The sequence below is a fragment of the Cryptomeria japonica genome, chromosome 1, assembly GCF_030272615.1.
Source record: "Cryptomeria japonica chromosome 1, Sugi_1.0, whole genome shotgun sequence".
NCBI lineage: Eukaryota > Viridiplantae > Streptophyta > Pinopsida > Cupressales > Cupressaceae > Cryptomeria > Cryptomeria japonica.
This window is the reverse complement of record NC_081405.1, coordinates 16,000,614-16,019,059: the sequence shown is the minus strand read 5'-3', so window position 1 is coordinate 16,019,059 and position 18,446 is coordinate 16,000,614. Positions and strand designations below refer to the sequence as shown.

The following is an 18,446-nucleotide window of genomic DNA, read 5'->3' as shown; positions in this document are numbered from 1 at the left end:
TCATGGTGCATAGGAATGAAAGTCATCTTGAGAATATTGTATTAGAGCTGATCCTCTTTCGAGAGATTGTCCACTTTAAGTGGCACTACAAACATTAATACAAATCATTCTCTTGCTCACTTTTTATGTTATTGATCTTATTTGTTGTATTATCCCCACATGTTTTGCAAGATCTACTTTCGCATTCCGCAAGTTGCTTGCACAATCAAAATGAACATAAAATAATGGGACACATAATGGAAGATAGAGCATAACAAGCAAAGAATAATCAAAAGGCCAAATAAAGAGCATAATGCAAAACAAGATATGTTCCTTGTCAACATTACGAGAGGCGCATGGGGAGGTACAAAAGTTGGTTAGAGATAGCAATCAGTTTTTTATTGTTAGTATTGAAGTATGAGAATAGCGGCAAAAGCAAGAGATGGCAGAAAATCATTTCAAAATAGAAAACTAAAAATTAATGAACAGTAAAGATTAATACCATCATCTCGACAGAAATACAGACTTTCTCTGACATTGGCTTCAGTCCCAATAGCTTTGCCATAAACAACTGAATTATGCTTAAAACATATGAATTGCCTATTTCCTTCCTAATGGACCATGCTAACTGCACAAGCCTGCACAAGACAATGAAATCTCAGAATCACGTGAGCTGTTATTAAGCATCATGGTTTTTATAGGCAATAAATATAATAAAATGGAATAACCCTACATAGGCTGTGTAGCAACACAATATAACCCAAAAGATGCTCGCATTGGTGGGAGCATTTGTGCCGGAGCCTTATCCTAAAAACAACCAAAGGCAAATGGGCAGAGAAAATTATGAGCATACAAAACATTTTATGCTAAGACAGTACTGAAAATTCAACAAGAAATCCACACAAGATTACAAAAAAATAAAAGAAATTTTTTATCATTAAATAATCTGACTTGTGAACTTCACATGCCACATTGTAGATTATACTTCACCAAACACAGTCAAAAGGCTAAAAACCAAAACATAAATGAATAGAATTGGAGGTCACTGCATAAAAAAGCAAATATAGATGCATAGTTGCCCAAGGTTTTGCATTTATGATGGAAAGGAAAGCACTAAAAGCATTTCCCGATGGAACTAAAAAGGTCCACAAGAAGCACCCTAATCTGCAATATCGATACCATGCAAACAACTTCATCCACCAAAGAGTGACACACTTTAGGCTTTACAAAAGCCTCCCATGTTTTTGACTTTTTTCAGCTCTTTATGCCTTCTTTAAATACGAGAAATTCCAATTTTGAGGTAAGGGGGCCAAAAAAATGCCACTCCCTGCCAAAAGAAGACCATCTTTCTCAAGCAATGTGCAAAGCCTGCATAACTGCTTCTTGATAAACATCTCTACAGAAACAGTCCAAAATGCTGAAAGAAATGGCAAAAGTTTGAAAATGGATCAGCCACTTTAAATCTGGTCTTTACGAGAACTAACCAAATCATGCTATTGCAAGTAACATAAAACAACACTAAAGCCCACAAAACAGGAAGAGGACTGGAATTACTACCAATGCCTATGAAACCCTTCCTTGCATTTTATAGACTACAATAATTATATTACATTCTGTTCATTGTAAGACTAAAACAAGACTTTTTAAATGCTTCAAAGATCCAACTCTAGCGTCTAGACTGTGTTTATTAGCTATATCTAAATATTGTAAGACAAAATGGCAGAAACATGAGAACTTTTTTCGGGCACCAAAATGGATCTTGTTCCCTCAAACAAGTAACAATCTGCTAAAATATTCTCAATCAACAAGGCTATGTATATATTGATTTTCTAATTAATAAAGCTTTGCTTCAAAAAAATGCCACGATCACATTAAAAATTAGAGACTAGTGCAGGCAAATAATTCTCACAAATATTATGATAAGAAAAGATGATGCTCATAACAGGTACAAACTAGTTGAGAGCTAAAACAGATCAAGCTTCAGCAATACATTGCAACATATGTATGGGTCTTTTGGCACTCACTAAAATCGTTTTCCTCCTATGTAAGGACATGAGTTTGTTTCAATATACAAATCCTCAAAAGGAATTTCATATCTGAAAAATAAGTAACAAAAAATAAATTAAATTGCAGTGCACTAGATAAATATAGCACATAATGAGTACTAAACCTCAATTGAACAAAAGACTATACAGTAGCTTTAATAACACTGATGCTCCACCTAAAACATCACTTGTAGCAAGCTACTTGAAGATATGAAATACTAACCATGCAAGAGAATGAGCTCTATTTTTTACAAACTTCCGCTTTTATTGGGTGAAGTTTTACTTTTTGCCTTGGCAAAGTCAACCAGGTCTTCAAACAGCTTATCTTCAGGTTTAACTTGTTTGCTGGAAGTTGAAGATTGTTGTGAATATGCAGTTCCATATGCATCATTGTAAGTTCCATCATGAATGGAGATGTTTTGTGTCCTTGATATCAAGTCATCATGTGTAGATTCACTGTAACCATGCATAAACTGGCCAGAACCCAAAGCTTGCTGCTGCTGAAAAAACTGCTGCCTCTGATTGTGCTTTGCTGGAGGAGGGGGAATAACTGTTCTAACATTGCTATCATATATGGGAGGTCCTTGTTGACTATCCACGCCTTGTGATGTATTCTGCGATTGTTCCAGTTCCCAAGGAGCAAGAGGAAGGCTTCCGGGAGTCTTTTGTGTTGATGCTTTCAAATTCTGTGATTGTGGCCCATATAAGAGAGCTGACTGTTGTGGATTAAGAGACTGCCCTGCCGGATTTGACCATTGCAAACCCTGGCTAGATTTGTCAGAGTATGACTCTGGGCCATGGTGTGGAAACTTTTGGTATTCATTCTGTTGTGTTGATGACATCCCTGAAGAGTAACCTCCATTTCGATATGGAGAATTTGATTGTGAATTCAATGGATATGGAGAAGCTTGCTGGGAAAGAGATACTGGTGGGGAATGTGTGTATTGCTCATTGACTGTGCTAGCTGGTGGTGGAGTTGCAGCAGTTGGTGACTCGTAAGCATCGCCACTGAGAAAATCCATTGTCTGCTCAGTTTTCTGACCGTGAGTATCAATTTTTTTAAGTCCTGGTGGTGGAGGTATCAATGGGAGTTGACCTGTTGACTGATTATTTTCAGTGTTACCAAGTTTCTGATGAGCCTGTGCACTGGATCTTGACCTACAATGCATAAAATACTGTTATTTCTATTTTAATTTTTCTGTATAGAAGCCTGTCAAAACATAGTCAATGTATTTAATAGATGAAAGGAACTAGTTGAAAGAAATCAATACAAGTAACTACATTATTTGAAAGGTACACCAACTCATGGCATGTAAAAGAAACAACATCCTGGCAAAGCATAGACAGGCACCATTTCAAGAATGCCAAATTACCAGTTGGAATGATCAATCACAGTTTTATAAAAACTAGCCATACATGCATAAACTACCTGCGAGCTAGTTGTGTTAAATTATCCTCCATCTCATCTTCCTCATGGTTGACACTGACAAGAGGAGCTGCCCGAGTTGATGTCCTCTCCCACGTAACAGGAGACCCTGCAGTAATGGAATCATGTTTCCCTAGTACACGATCCAGGTCATCATTCAATGCAAGACCCTGACCAAGAAGCTCCTCATCCCTGCATAAAATTTGAAATGAAGGTGAACCAGCTACAGAATGGGCTAATAAAATATGCTTTATTGTTTAAGTATGAAACATTAAAATCTATGTTACCAGTTTGTTGGCCTGCATGCCCAGATCCGGGTCCTCCGGATTCTGGGACAGTCCTCTAAAATGGGTCATATCAGACGAACCTTCTCTTCTGTTGATTTCAATGGATGGTCCACATTCACTATCCATGCAACTGTTTGCTCGGGAAATTGGGCATACCAGATGCCCATGTACCAGTTTTTGGTGTTTTCCAAACTAAAGAAACCTAATTTGAAGATGTTGACTGAAAACTTGGTTTGGTTGACATCTATGGCATCTTCTGTGGCATGGGTGGCGTTGGTTTGAGAATCCCCATGCAAGAGCAGTGTAAAAATCAACAAACACAAATTGGGCACTGCCCCAATTTTTGAGGTTGTTACACCAAAGCAACCAAGCTGTGTCTTGTATTGCCATCAGGCATAACAATGAAAATAAGTCATTGTGTGGAATTTGAATGCTTCAAGCTTGGCAGATTACAAATCTTTCTTTAAGTCAGTTACCTAGATGATGTATCAGTTTTTTCAATGTTAATTATGTTAAAGCTCTTGTGCCAATTTTTAATTTGACTTCTAAATTATTTATTAATTAATTCTGGCCTGACAGTTAAGGCACCGAAAGGTGTGACGTATAAAGAAAGAGTGCAAATTTATTACAAACATCCCTCTGCACAACAATTCAAATATAGTAGAACAATGAACTTTCAATGTTAAATCAAATATGAAATAATAGCAAAGCATGACGTATACACTCAATCAAATAAGCTAAAGCCATTTAATTTTTGACTGAAAAGCAAACTTTTGAAACACAAACAAATTCATTTTACCCATCATGATCTTTTAACACTGATCACTAATTTTATTATTTTAACATCGAACAATAAATATCTATCATGACATTTTGAGTTTGGCAACTTTACATTGAGGTAGCATTTTTTGTTTTTATGACGATTTAATTTGTTATATGATATTATGCAGTATTCTGAACTTAATTCCTGTTATTGCAATATGCATATATACACACTTTTTTGGTATATGGGTACATCCAAATTGGACTCTAACCCTTTTTTTGTTTTTACCAAATTCACGCACCAAACCTCCTTGCCCAAACCCAAACCAGTAACTTAGATTAGATTAGAACTTAAAATGAATGCAATGTTTCAACATAATAACTTCCAAATAACATCCCAGTATTTTAGAGTTTTCACTGGGTATTAATCTCAGAACTAGTACAATGGATTGCAAAAGAGAATAATAAACAGAAAATAGAACTTACGAAGTTGTATTCACAAGATGCATCACGCGCTGCTTGTAAGTACGGCATTGTCCGACAAGATCTATAATCACTTCCTGCTTCACGCCCTGCATATTGTAGCAATTCCAATTACAAAACTAAGCCTTGTACAATAGCTTTAATACTTCCTATGCATATATGAGCATATTCACTTTCTTTATGTCCAGGAAAATCACTATGTTGATATTTAATCCAAGACTCTCCCCTGATATTATAAGGTACAAAAAAGTAAAATATTCAGCCAAGCATTTCAATTTTTCAGCTTGTTGATAGTAGACTATAGCTTAAAAGACAAAATAAACCAGTGAGTGAAACCAAGTTATATTAATGGGATCCAAATTCAGTGCTCTGAACATCAAATTTAGAAAATAAGCTCATAAACATACTTTAACAACAACAAAATGACTCTTTCATTCTCAAGTGGTGATTTCATAACTTTGATCTCTCTCCTGTTTGTTGTAATGCTCCCACTTATCCCCATCAAATTGCAAAAAAATCAAGCCCATAATTGAGTAGCGTAGAGTTGTGTTGTCGTTCCCTAGATCATGTAATGGTAGCTAAACAACTTCATAATGTTTCCATGGATCATATGATTGAGTTTATTGGATTTTGTTTATTGGAATTTTCAGGATTTAAAAACAAAAAATATTGTTTGTCAAATGATTGTGTTGATGGATCAAAAGGTGTCTCACACAACTTTTTTGTTCCTGTGAAAATGCATTGCCTTACAAAGTATTAACATGTTATTAGACTAGGAGAGATGTTTTTGGTACCAGGAAGCAATTCCAATTTCTTGGTTGCACTGTGAATGATAATCTTTTCCTGGCAATGTAGTCTTTGATTACTGTGTTCTGCATTTCTTAGAGTCACTGCATCACTGAAAGCCATTGAAGGAGCATTAAAGTTATTTTAAAACATCGCATGCTAACTGTACCCTGTGAGATGAAAAAAGCGAGTAAATAGTGTGTTAGCAAGTAGAAAAGAGAAGCCACAGTCCATAAGATAGCATCTATTTCAGCATTTTGAAAGCAGTCTTTCTTGCTTGCATCCAGCCATTGATTTGCTGATTCAATGGCAGCATTGCTACCTTATGGAAAAACGCTTGGTAGAGTGGAGAGGGTGAGTGGAATGCCATTTGCAAGACCAAGGCAAGAAAAAATTGTTGTGTTGTTTGTTTGCAGCCTATAAAGATCAATATTGCATACACCAAAAATCAGAATCCTCTCCCTTCTGTAAAAACATCATTGTGATTCATTGTACAGTGTCATTTATTGAATGACAAAATCATTGAATTTTTATTTTTACTTTTAAATCAGAACAACATTTTGCCATGCCAGTATAAAGAATAGAGTCCCATTGATAGCATGGAAATTCTCATTTGAAGCAACATTCCTAGATGGCAATGCAGTGTAATTTTTGCACTCAATTTTCAATTTTTTATACCCACTGCCTTTAATCCTTTTCTTCCCTTTTTCTCAGCTTTCCCTAGATGGCAGTACAAAGAATAGAGTCCCATTGATAGCATGGGAATTCTCATTTGAAGCAACATTCCTAGATGGCAGCGCAGTGCAATTTTTGCACTCAATTTTCAATTTTTTATACCCACTGACTTTAATCCTTTCCATCCCTTTTCTCAGCTTTGCCTAGTGTTTTGGTTCCTTAGTATTAGCTAACCCAAGATATATCAACTAAGGCTCCATTCTGTGCCCTGTCGAGTTCTATTGTTCCCCAGATCTTATCCTTGACTTTCAATGTTAATTATAGATCCAAGAATCACAAGGCCTTATTTCATGCCTATGTGCGCTAATCCCTTCCCTGCTAATATTGATGTTTAATTTTCCTTACCACAGCTAAGCTCTGAGTACATGTTCATTTTGGCACATGAGGAGTTTAGGTTTCTTTGAGATTCCGACCTCCACCAACAATTGGATTTCTTTGATTTGATGGTCTGGGAGATTTAAGTGATTTTAGTGCTCCCAATAACTAGGGCTTCTGCCAGCCATCCATCTATAATCCTATGATCAACAAGAATCATGAGATGTTTGTATGAGAAGGATGGATGGGTTTCCACTGTTGGTTGATGTATGTTGGCATAAAAGTTGAATTGGTCTGTAGTGTTCTGAACGTGTCAGGTAAATATTATCCCTGAGCCCCACATGTCATTGGATCATCTTCAGGAAGTTTGCATCAGTTGTTCAATCTTCTTCATGTTAGGAGTTTGGAAACTATGATGTCAGCAGTGCCACATGTCAAGCCCCCTGCTATTTGAAGGCATTGTCAAAAATTTAGCGACCTTGCACCATCTGATCCATTTCTAATGCAGGAGATCCAGGTTCACATGTGATCCTGCATCACCCAAAAACATGGCACGCAATTTTTTATTTTCACTCAACATTTGGTGTGTGGCTTTCAAGCCATTCCTTACCAGAGGATTCTGAGTGTGTCAGAGGTAAATATTAGCCCTGAGCTCCACATGTCATCAGATCATCTTCAGGAAGTTTGCATCAGTTGTTCAATCTCCTTCATGTTAGGAGTTCAGAAATTATGATGTCAGCAGTGCCACATGTCAAGCCCCCACTATTTGAAGGCATTGTCAAAAATTTAGTGCAAGTTTGCACCATCTGATCCATTTCTAATGCAGGAGATCCAGGTTCACAAGTGATCCTGCATCACCTAAAAACAGGCGTGCAATTTTTGGTTTTCACTAAACTTTTGGTGTGTGGTTTTCAAGCTATTCCTTACCAGAGTGTCCTTTCAAAATATATGCTTCAGTTGGCATCCGTACATGTTCATTGACAACTCTAGGAAGCATATAATGGATTGCAATTTATATTCTTAAGATGTTGGAGAAAGTGGAGTCCACAAACATTATCTTTATCTGTTCTGGGATTATCTTGGGACTGCTAATTCTCTGCTAGTCGCATCTATCAATGGGACCCATGTGGAGCTAGATGCCTATCTTCAATGTTCCTTTAAAGAGATCAGCAGGAACAAATTAGGGTCAATTTGCTATCTTTGTTGTTTCTTTGGGGCCTGCACTTACCTTTTCCTAGCATAAGCTTCATGAATATTGAGCCTGTGAAGTATAGTTGAGGCCCACCTGTGCCAACTGAGCATTGGTACTTCTCTATGCTGTTGTCTTCTGCAAAAGACAATGATATAGCCCATCCTCCCATGCGGTCTTTTTTAACTGCCTGTTGGGGTCCAGTGGCTAATCCTAATTGCTGGCAGTTACCATTTTGCTGCCAGGAGTTTCATCTTCTCTATTCGTCATTCCTTGATTTGGTTGTATCTATTGGCAACTATTCTTTCCTAGTTTGGACATATTACCTGCAGTTATCCTTTAACTGTCGATTGCTCTTTTCTGACTTTCCTATTAAAGATAGACAGGTGTCCCGCTCCCTCATTAATGGATGACCTTAATAGAATCGTGGGATTTAATTGCTGTTTTAGGGTCCTATCACCTAGGACATGCCTTACTGTTGTCGACATCCTGATTCTCATTCACTGCCTATTGTTTATATTTTAAAAACTATGACAGGCATTATCCTTTTTCTTCAAGCTGAGCATTCAAAGTCAGATCGTGATAAGTATTATTTACAATACTTTTATTCCAGCGACTTAATAAAAAATATGGGGATAAATATTTGTAATCCCTGAGAAGCAATTACTATTGGCCTGTCCCTAACAAGCATTTCATCCATTTCTTCACCTCACAATGCTGTTGGCTGCAAGCCATCTCATTATTTCTAGCTGATCATGGTTGGATGTCCATCATATCACTATCAACCCTAATTTTTAAAAAAGATGAATGCGAACAGAGGGAGGCAAGAAGAGTATATAGTAGATTAATAGAATATCTTCCTCCTTGGACAAGAGATGTGAAACAGAGTGATAACTAAACGAGAGTTGAGAAAGGGTAGAGAAAAATATATGCAGGTACAGAGGGATGTGATAGAGATTTTACCTCCTTGGTTGGATACAAAAGAGCCTGTTTGTGCTAATTGACTGAGGGAAAATCTATAGAAATTTGTAAGTCCCTGTTGCCAGACTATGTGCCTAAGAGGCGAAAAAGTCATCTTATTTGTCTAGTGATTGTACGAGATGTTATGTGGCTGGTAGGATTAGCTGCCCTTCATCAGATACCTGACACTAGACAGCATCAATTTCCTATCCAATGGATTGTGCAATTTCATGGAGGTTTACCGAAGCTATTAGTAAGAAAGTGCACCACTGGTTAGTTGTATTTCAAGTCATCCACAGTGTATCTCTCATCTTTGTTTGTTTGTGCAAGTAAGAATCATGTCAGTAAAATGTTCCCATAGGCAAATGATATAATGATGTCAGTATGAACATGTGAAAATGTTCCCATTGGCAAATGATATAATGATTAGCTGCCATTCATTAGATACTGACCCTACACAGAATCAATTTCCTATCCAACGGATTGTTCAATCTCATGGAGGTTTACTGAAGCTATTAAGCGTGCCACTGGTTAGTTGTGTTTCAAGTCATCCATGGTGGATCCCTCATCTTTCTTTGTTTGTGCAAGTAAGAATCATGTCAGGAAAAAGTTCCCATGGGCAAATGATATAATGATGATGGTATGAACATGTGAAGGCTGCTGATTGACCTACTGAGGTTATGATCATGTGGTTAGTGCAATCCTAAGAGGTGTCAATGCTCATTGTTTCTCCCAGATTGCATAGGCAGTTGAAAACTTGAAAGTGATTACGGGAACTGATCTACAGTCCACGCAAGCCATTTATGCTCGATATTATTTGGTAGGCTTTGGGGTTTTGCCATTGGCTCTATATGGAGTTAGCTTGCATGGTGGGCTTCCTCTCTCTCCCCTTATTTGTTCATGTGCATGTGTGTTCTGCAGGTTGCCTTCCCATTGGTGCTAAGTGTCGCAATGGGACCCTCAATTCTTTTATGTGATTCCCAAGGTGATGTCACCATAATTATGTGGAGCCATTGATATTTGATGACATCGATAATCCAATGTTTCTTGAAACTTTACAAAGAAACTTTGTAATTTGTTAGGATGGGGCCCCAAGTTCCTTCCGATCAATTTTTATCAACAATTGTCATGTCAATGGGAGATTCTCCAATTTGCTCATAGCAAATATATGCATATCATGTGTCTAGCTCCTAATCAAAACAGCTAAATGGCAAAACATGTGTCCATGCTCAAGCATGTTTAAGCCTTCACCATTTATCTTGTTGAGATCAATCTAGACCATTGATCTATGGTGGGCATATGGTAATTTTGTAGGCCCACAAACTATGTGCTTTGTGTTTCTATTGGCGTCTAAGTGTATCCTACAAGGTCTGTGTGTGCTTAAGTGATAAATGTGAAGATGCCATGTGTCAAAGTATCAATTATGTGGTGGGGCCAATTGTGATTATGTGGAAGGAAGTGGTTGCATTTTTATGCCACATTGAAAGCTCAAAGGTAGTACTTATTTTAATGTGACCACAATGTTTTTAAACTTAAGTGTCGTGAGTAGGGAATATTTGAAGATCAAGTTGTACATAGGTTGTTGTGAATTCATGTGCCAAGCAGCCCCTAATAGACACAATTTATGGTGGTTGCTGATTATTAATTAAGAAATGACAAGTACCTATGCCATGGCCGTTTAAATGGTACAAAATCAAGTCTTGAGGCATGGACAGCCCCTGAGCATTAAATTGAGATCATTTCCCTATGAATGAGTTTTCTGCAACAAGCAGTAGGCATGCAGACTTTTAGGGAGATTTTCCCCAATCTTACAGAGCTTGATCCAAGAAACATTTTCCTATGCATTCATAACAGAGTTCAAATTTGATGGTCTATCAATTGTTGGCAAAGAATTTAATATTTGTAACAGGTGCCTTGGGCATGCAATGCAATCTTCTGATGCATCTTTTGTTGTGATTCATAAAATTTGAATTAAAATTTGCTTGTAAAATATTAGATGTAAATCTTTAAAAGAGTGCATAATTAGTGGTACTTGAAACTCAAGTTATGCCCACTCCCCACTTCAGCAATCTATAGTCCACGAGACATTGAGTTTGACTAGCTAAATGAATCGCATTCCAAAGGAATGCCAAAGGGCAATAAGAGGTTGGAGGATAATCACCAATCCTGAGTTCACCACTAACTCAAAGATTGGATCATAGTAGCAAAAGCTATTCTCGGAAAGAAATCCGTAAACCTAAAGATAAACACATTTTTCAAAAAGTTACAATTGAATCAAAACAATAAGTTCTAAGGTTAGGATTTTTGAATAAGAGCAGAAAAATTTGGCTGAATCAGAGACAACACAGTCAAATTTGTCAAAAAATCATCTAAAATTATAATTACTCCCAAGTCTACCAATTTATTGGCAATTTTATACCATTTACCATATAAAAAGAAAACTAAAAAAATAGCTGTACACAATTTCTTCAAAAAATCACAGAAATTCACAGGAAAAAATTGTCTAATCACCCAAACCGAGTTTCTCACCATTACTCACATTTTTTTAGCAAAAAATATAACAATGGATTGAATTGCTGCTATAGTTGCAATCCGGATACAAAAATACTAGAGCAATTGAGGTGAAGCCCACTCCCACCTGAAGATGCAGGGTGGTCAATTGCCACTACTTAAGTGATTGTTGTCCAATGAGGCCATAACACGCTACTGTTTTAGGTAGATATTTTAAGTGTGTCCATATTCCCACATGAATGACAAAGTGCATCACCATATTTAGGTGGTGACATGAAATATGTTGAACTGAGGGTGTGTCCCAATCCACAACAAAGTTGTTTCTCTCCCTAGAACTATATGCAGTAAGGGGGGAATGTTAGGAATATAGATGATCACATCTAGTTAGTATACAAATTTAGTTTATTAAACCCATGTTTATTAAATTATTAACTTTATTATTAGTGAGTCTATCCTAGAGGTTGAGTTATATATGTAGGTTGGTTGTTCGGTTGTTACAACACCCAACACAAAAGAGGTTCATGTAGATAGAATAATTTGGGAGACATGAGAGCCTAAAAATAGGTGGAAACGTTCTTGAAGACAGATCTCCAACAAGCTGTGTTGTCTATATATCCCTTTGAAAACTAAGTAAAATATAGGTATTGTGATAAGTGCATTACATTGCAAAGTTTTAACACTTGCTGCAGCATTCCTAGCTCAACCAGACATTAGACAAGAGGTGACCCTAACCCCCTTCAATTCAGAGACTGAAACCCTGGGAAAAAAATTGTTACAGGAGAACAAGAAAGCTTCAGGGACTGTATGTTTGCTAGGTTACCAGTAGGGGTATCAGGTATGGCAAAAAAAATTCCCCTTTGGTACGGAACGTTTAGGTATGTCTATATATATACAAAAAAAATTATAGAAATATACTGAATTGTAAAACTAAATACATTTGATAGTATGATACTTCATCGTTGATCAATGCCAAATGCCAAAAATAGTAGTGATAAAGACAAATATTAAATGCCAATTGATAGTTAAACATTTAAAATTTATCTTTATCAATTGCCATTTAATAGTAATAATTTTAGTTGTCTAAGTTCTTAAAACTGGTATCCACTCCCAGACCCCCTTATTGTAATCAAATTTCTTATATGAAAAGAGATCCCAATAACTAGCGGGGGTTTGGGAGTGGAATGGGTTTGAGGGGCAGCAATGATAAGCTGCACAAGGTGTTAGATGTGAGAAAAACCCAACAAAAGAGGGGGTGGGGGGTAAAAATTTCGTTTAGACCCCCTCTTTTGTTTAGAGAAAATGAGAAAAGAGAGAGTGAAGAGAGATTAATGATTTTTGTATCGTGCGAAATGATGCTTATAGGGGCATTTTAGTGTTTTTGTATGCAAAAGTAGTTAAAAAATGTCTTTTTTTGTTACTTCTTGTCGCTCAGCACATTTGGGTACGCCTAGTATGTACCCTGGACGTACCCCCAAGCGAACCCATACCCAGACATAACTGGTACAGGTGTGGGAGGCCTTAAGGGTGTACCCGGTAACTTAGAGTTATAAAACCATCAATTTTATCATGATACTATCCTTGCTGGAATCTCAAGAGACAGAGGAAACCAAGCAATACAACAAAATGAGACACCTGCAGGCCAGTTTCTCAATGCCAAGGAAACATGCATTTTCTTCTTCAATAATGCAGAAAAAGGAAAAACTTAGATCAGCGACAGTTCAGGATTTGACAGACGAATGATTCCATTGTTGAAAGGAAGCGTTACAAGCAATCACAAAATGATTTAATCAACAACATCGAGAAGAAATTGTTGTCTTGGCTTGGAACATGACTTTTACTCTTCCACATGGTTAGAAAACTGGGCCCGAGTTTAGCAGGCATGTGGACAAATATCAGAAACCAAAACATGTGTCATCAAGAAGACTTGCACACTGAATCCTGCCAAGTGCTTGCCAAGTCATTGTCGAGTTTCCTACAAAAACCAACAAAAAGAGCTTTAAAACATGATTTCATTTCACTTTTATTTGCTTATTCAGTCTTTGACAGGAGCAACTCAAGCTCAGAGGAATGTGTACTCTAAATTTTTTACTTTCTGTTTTTTCTCTGAAATTATTTTTTTGTTGAATTTTTGCAAAATCCTGTGTGTGAATCAAAATTTTGGGCTGTCACATGTGACTTCTCAAACTATGGTCTTCAACTGCAAAGAAGCTTTTGCTCATCCGCTCTATACTGCAATGCCCTCCCCATCTACCATTTCAATTCTACTCCTGCTTCAGCCAAGAAAAAGACACTACAATTCAAAGCATCTTCATATGGCACGGGCAAGAAGAAATGACCAGAACTATAGTTCATAACAGAAAGTATACCTTCCTAAGCTACAGGAGAGACCAAAGCATTCACCTAATAAACAAGGTTTTTGAGCTAAGGTTGAGCAGCACTGTATGAACCACTGCAGGGTATCTTTTTTCTATGGAAGTGGAGAGGATCTATAAAGCCTTTTACAGTCCCAAGGGTCATGCACTATGGAATTCATCTTTTCAAGTTAACAACATTAGTGGATGGAAGCAGATAACCAAAACCAGGCCAATGAGATCAATAAGATTCAGTTACAATAGAAAAGTATGTGGATAAGACGAAACACTACTACTAGAAAATATAAATCTGACGGGAGGATTAAACCTAAAGCCATAGCCTAAGCCACAAGAACCAAGTACAAGTACATATAGCCCTGTCAGGGAAGGATGCTTCAATATTGCATGGGGCTGATGAAGATGATAACGGACAAGCAGCAATGTCACAAGTCCATCCCTGCTTTGGTATCTTTAATTTAGAGCTCCTCTTTGAATTATTGTTATCTGCTTTGTCAGCATTTGTATGCTGCTCTCTTTCTAAGTCTACAAATGGACATGGATTATGTATGTCATTGACTCCAGCCTTTGCTTCCGTATACCAATGGATATGACTCTATATGTAGATTGTGTATATGGTCTACAGATCTTTGGTTTAGGATGTTTTAGGTAGCAGTCAAAAAGAATTTGCAAACCATTGCATCCAATCATAAGGACTGGCACTTCAACTTTTTGCTCAGTTCTGTATCTTAGCACCCAATGGTTAGGCCCTTGAGAAAAATAAAATGGCGAAAAACTCATTTCTGAGCAAACCCTAGTAACACAGAAAATAAACCATAATACATCTCAGATTCAAAAGCTGAACCTTAAATTTCAAAATAATAATAATCCAAGAGCAACTTCTTAATAGTTATTGAATTTAAATTTTAAATAATTCACAAACAGCACTAAAGTGATAAATGGAGTAAAAAGCATAACATAGTATAAGTACCAAATTACCTCCTTGCTACGAGGATCTAAAGCATTGAGCATCTCCGTCAATACATCAATTATACCTCGTGCATTCTGAATCTCTGTCAAGCTGTAGAAATGTTTTTAAGAAATGAGATAAAATCACTGTACTTTCCTCATGAAAGGAGGCTTCAATTTTCTCAACATTAAATGGTCCTTCAATATAATTAAAAGCTCTTAAAACATTATATTGTAAAATGCACAACAGTAATTAAAAATTGCAAGCTTCATCCATCAACATTTCATTTGTACAAGCTGCAAGAAAATAACTATCTATTCCACTACCATATAAAGAAAGATAAGAAACCCTGCAACAAAGGTCCAGCATTCAAGATCCCAGAGAATTGTAATGCCTCTAGAAACAAGTCAATTTTTTATTTTTTTGCAGTCAATATGATAATGAGGAGTCTCAGTTCTTAAAATAAATTAATGCTTGGCATCCTAAAGACCTCTGTTCAATAAGGCTCAAATTCTGACACGAATCAGCTTTAAAATATTTGGTATGTTAGGTCTAGATGGCACTAAAGGTCTACATAAGTCTCCTTATCTCATTGCTAATCTTGATAAGAATGGACACATGCCTTTACATCTATCTATTGAACTGTGCTTTTGGAATAAATGGCTAGCTCATGTCACTCATGAATTTATTAATATCATGATTGGCAATGACATTTAGCTAAAGTGAAAGGATTGGAAGGCATGAAATAGAAAGCATGGGACAAAATAAAAAAAAAGGAATGTTGACTAGAACTATAGACAATAAGAAATCCACAAATCACACCAGCCAAAATGATTCCCATCATTGTCAGAAGAGTGAAATCATAAGATCAAATATGTTAAAACCTATCTTAATACACAGATTATGCAGACTACTGTACAATACATACCTTAGACCAGTAACATCAGAAGCCATTGATGCCTCAAGTTCAACTCCATCCTCAAAACCTGAAGGTACATGGCTTTGAGTTGGATAAGAAGTTATTGGTTGTGTCTGAGGTGGAGTAAATATTGGAGCAGAGCTCTCTGGACGTGGTGGATATTCTACTCCTGCACGCTGTGGTGAAGACAGAAAGTCATATCTTGATTGATTAAAACAGATGTCAAGAAGCATGCCCATTCTTTCAATAAATCAGAAAGATAGTACAAGAAAATTACTTCGAATCCAATAAAGTGCGCAACAATAGCTAAACAAAACAGAAAGCCTCTTTTAACACAACCTATGTACCCTAAAGCTACAGAGCAGAGAAAAAACCATGTATAAAATCATGTTAATCTTCAAAAAAAAGCATCAGGGGAAAAAACCCAACGATGTGAAAATGAAAACCTTACAATAAACTTATTTCAGAAAAGACATGAACAACCATAACATAATTATTGATGATTCATTGGAAATCCTTAGAATAGCTACAATTTAGAAATTGTGGCAGGCAATCATATTGTAATGCCCAATAAGAAATGGTTCACGCTATAGATATTAATCTGCCCCATTATTGTGTAGGCAGCAATTGGAAAGTCTTCTCTGCTCTACAAAATAGGGATAATGGTTCAACAGGAAAGTTCATTGGCCAATCTTTAAAATCCTTCATACCTCAGACCAATGGATAATGAAATTAAAGAACACATCCCCACAAGCAAGATAAAATTATCCTTATGCTAATCTAGATAGATCCCCTTGATACATTGTTTCACTTCTGAAATCTAAATCTTGTAGCATTCAAGAATCAAACCTCAAGGTGTCAAACAAGTCTTACAGTTATCACGTATTTGATTTTGTGTTTTTCCATTTTGCTGCTTTGGTACAGACAAGTTATCAATACTAATATAGTTGCTAGGAATCCCTTTAATGATATTCCAAGTCCTCAGTGTCAACTAAAATGTAAATTTCTAAACAATTCTATTAATTGTGAAATTACACTTAACTTCTGGTCTCACTAAACATTATGCTCGAGTCCCAGTGACATGCTCCATGATAGCTCTAGGAACAAAGATATTTTTACACCAGGCAAGTAGAAACAATGGTGATATTGGATACAAAATATGCAAAGTAAACTATTTTTATAACACAAGGAATGGAATACTAAAAATCAAGCTGTCATAGGCATAAGTAATTTGTGAAGCATCATTGTTGCAACTGTCACTCAAGAGGGGGTTTGGGTTTAAGCATTAAAAGCATCAATAATTAAACTTTTAAAAAAGACCTCTTGCATTAAAAATGCACAGTTAACATTGACAAATTAGGGGGCTACAGTTTTAATAGTTGCAACACTTATTTATTATTGTATCTCCTTTGGTGGGCCCAATAAGCATCACGTACTTGACTAAAATTAGCTATATAAGGAACCCTCTAGTCAAAAAATCTAACATATAGTCTATTTCACATGGATTTTGTGTTGAGATCCAAAAGATTGATTCAATATCCTTCACACAATTGTCCCTAAAACCTTGTCCGACAGTTCTACTTTATATACCGACAGTTCTACTTTATATATGGACTGCAGAAATCTCAAGTCTTTGATATCTACGGTAGAAAAGCATAGAAAACACCAAACACCACTTGTACGCACACCATTTCAATTAGACATTTACACAACAATGATTAGCCAATTGAGACAAGAGCCAAAGAAGGGAGATTACTGATGCACTTTTGTTGAAAATATGGCTATTTTTGGCAAGCCATTAATCGCCATTCATAGGAAGTGAATTGACATGCATGTTGAACAGTGGAGCAGAAACAATCCATTCTTTCATTGTTGACAAGAGTGGCAAGCCATTAATCGCCATTCTATCTCCTTAGAGACTTAGCAATGTCTAGCTTGATGCTAAAATAGATGGCCTCACTTTAAATCTGAACTGGACAACCTAGAGAATAACATTCATAGATTAGCCCACAGAGCCCTCATCAAAAAAATTCTAGGATTGCAAAATTATACAGAACAACTATATCACTGTGCTAAGAAGCATTGGAATAGCTCTGAGAAGTATGAGATCAAAACAGGTTCGCAAGCTTATTTCATTGTCATCTTTGCAAATGAAACAGATCAAGAGATAATCATTCAGGGATGGCTGGATTGTTCATGAAATATTGGCAAATAGGACTCAACCCATAGAAGAAATACCCTCCAAACCACATTTTGGCTTTCAACTATATGCTCTTCCCCATAAGCTATGGTCAGATGACGTATTCAGAATGATTAAGCATTTTCCAGCACGACACATAAGCACAGCACAATTGCTGAAAAGAAGGGATTGACTAATGATACAAGATGTCTCAAACCCCTACCAAAAATCCCACCGAGTGCAGGATATCTCAAATGGATTCAAACTATTGATTGAGTCTTGCATGAATTTAAACAATTGGTTATGAGTGTAAACCCTTCAGACAATGTCACAAGTGTGCCCACCTAGCTGGAGAATGCCTAGTGGTAGATCAAATGTAGCAACAAACTCAAATGGAAAACAAACAAAAAAAGACGATGGATTTCAAACACCCAAAAAGAAGCAATATTATCAAATCAATAGGTTAAGATAGGCGAATCAAGCATGCAAGAATGGAAAGAGATGAGAAAACAAAACAAGAGGCCAAATATCAAGGTTAAAAAATCTAAAGAC

At 36.6% G+C, this 18,446-nt stretch overlaps 1 protein-coding gene across 6 annotated transcripts in view; it reads right to left on the bottom strand.

Moving 5' to 3' along the window:
- Window positions 1-290: 290 nt before the first annotated feature.
- LOC131028199 (TOM1-like protein 4) overlaps window positions 291-18,446 on the bottom strand; it is a 40,170-nt gene continuing 22,014 nt past the window's right edge. For 2 of the 6 annotated variants that reach the window (XM_057958443.2, XM_057958442.2), the window contains exons 6-10: window positions 15,725-15,891; window positions 14,826-14,907; window positions 4,986-5,071; window positions 3,454-3,642; window positions 1,869-3,182 (exon numbers count right to left, since the gene is read on the bottom strand). In XM_057958443.2, the coding sequence (XP_057814426.1) occupies window positions 2,273-3,182; window positions 3,454-3,642; window positions 4,986-5,071; window positions 14,826-14,907; window positions 15,725-15,891 (1,434 nt within the window). In that variant the 3' untranslated portion in view covers window positions 1,869-2,272. Of the gene's footprint in view, window positions 618-712; window positions 787-1,005; window positions 1,397-1,868; window positions 3,183-3,453; window positions 3,643-4,985; window positions 5,072-14,825; window positions 14,908-15,724; window positions 15,892-18,446 lie in introns of those variants that run through there. The other 4 variants (XR_009102578.2, XM_057958445.2, XM_057958446.2 and 1 more) reach the window with 4 other exon arrangements.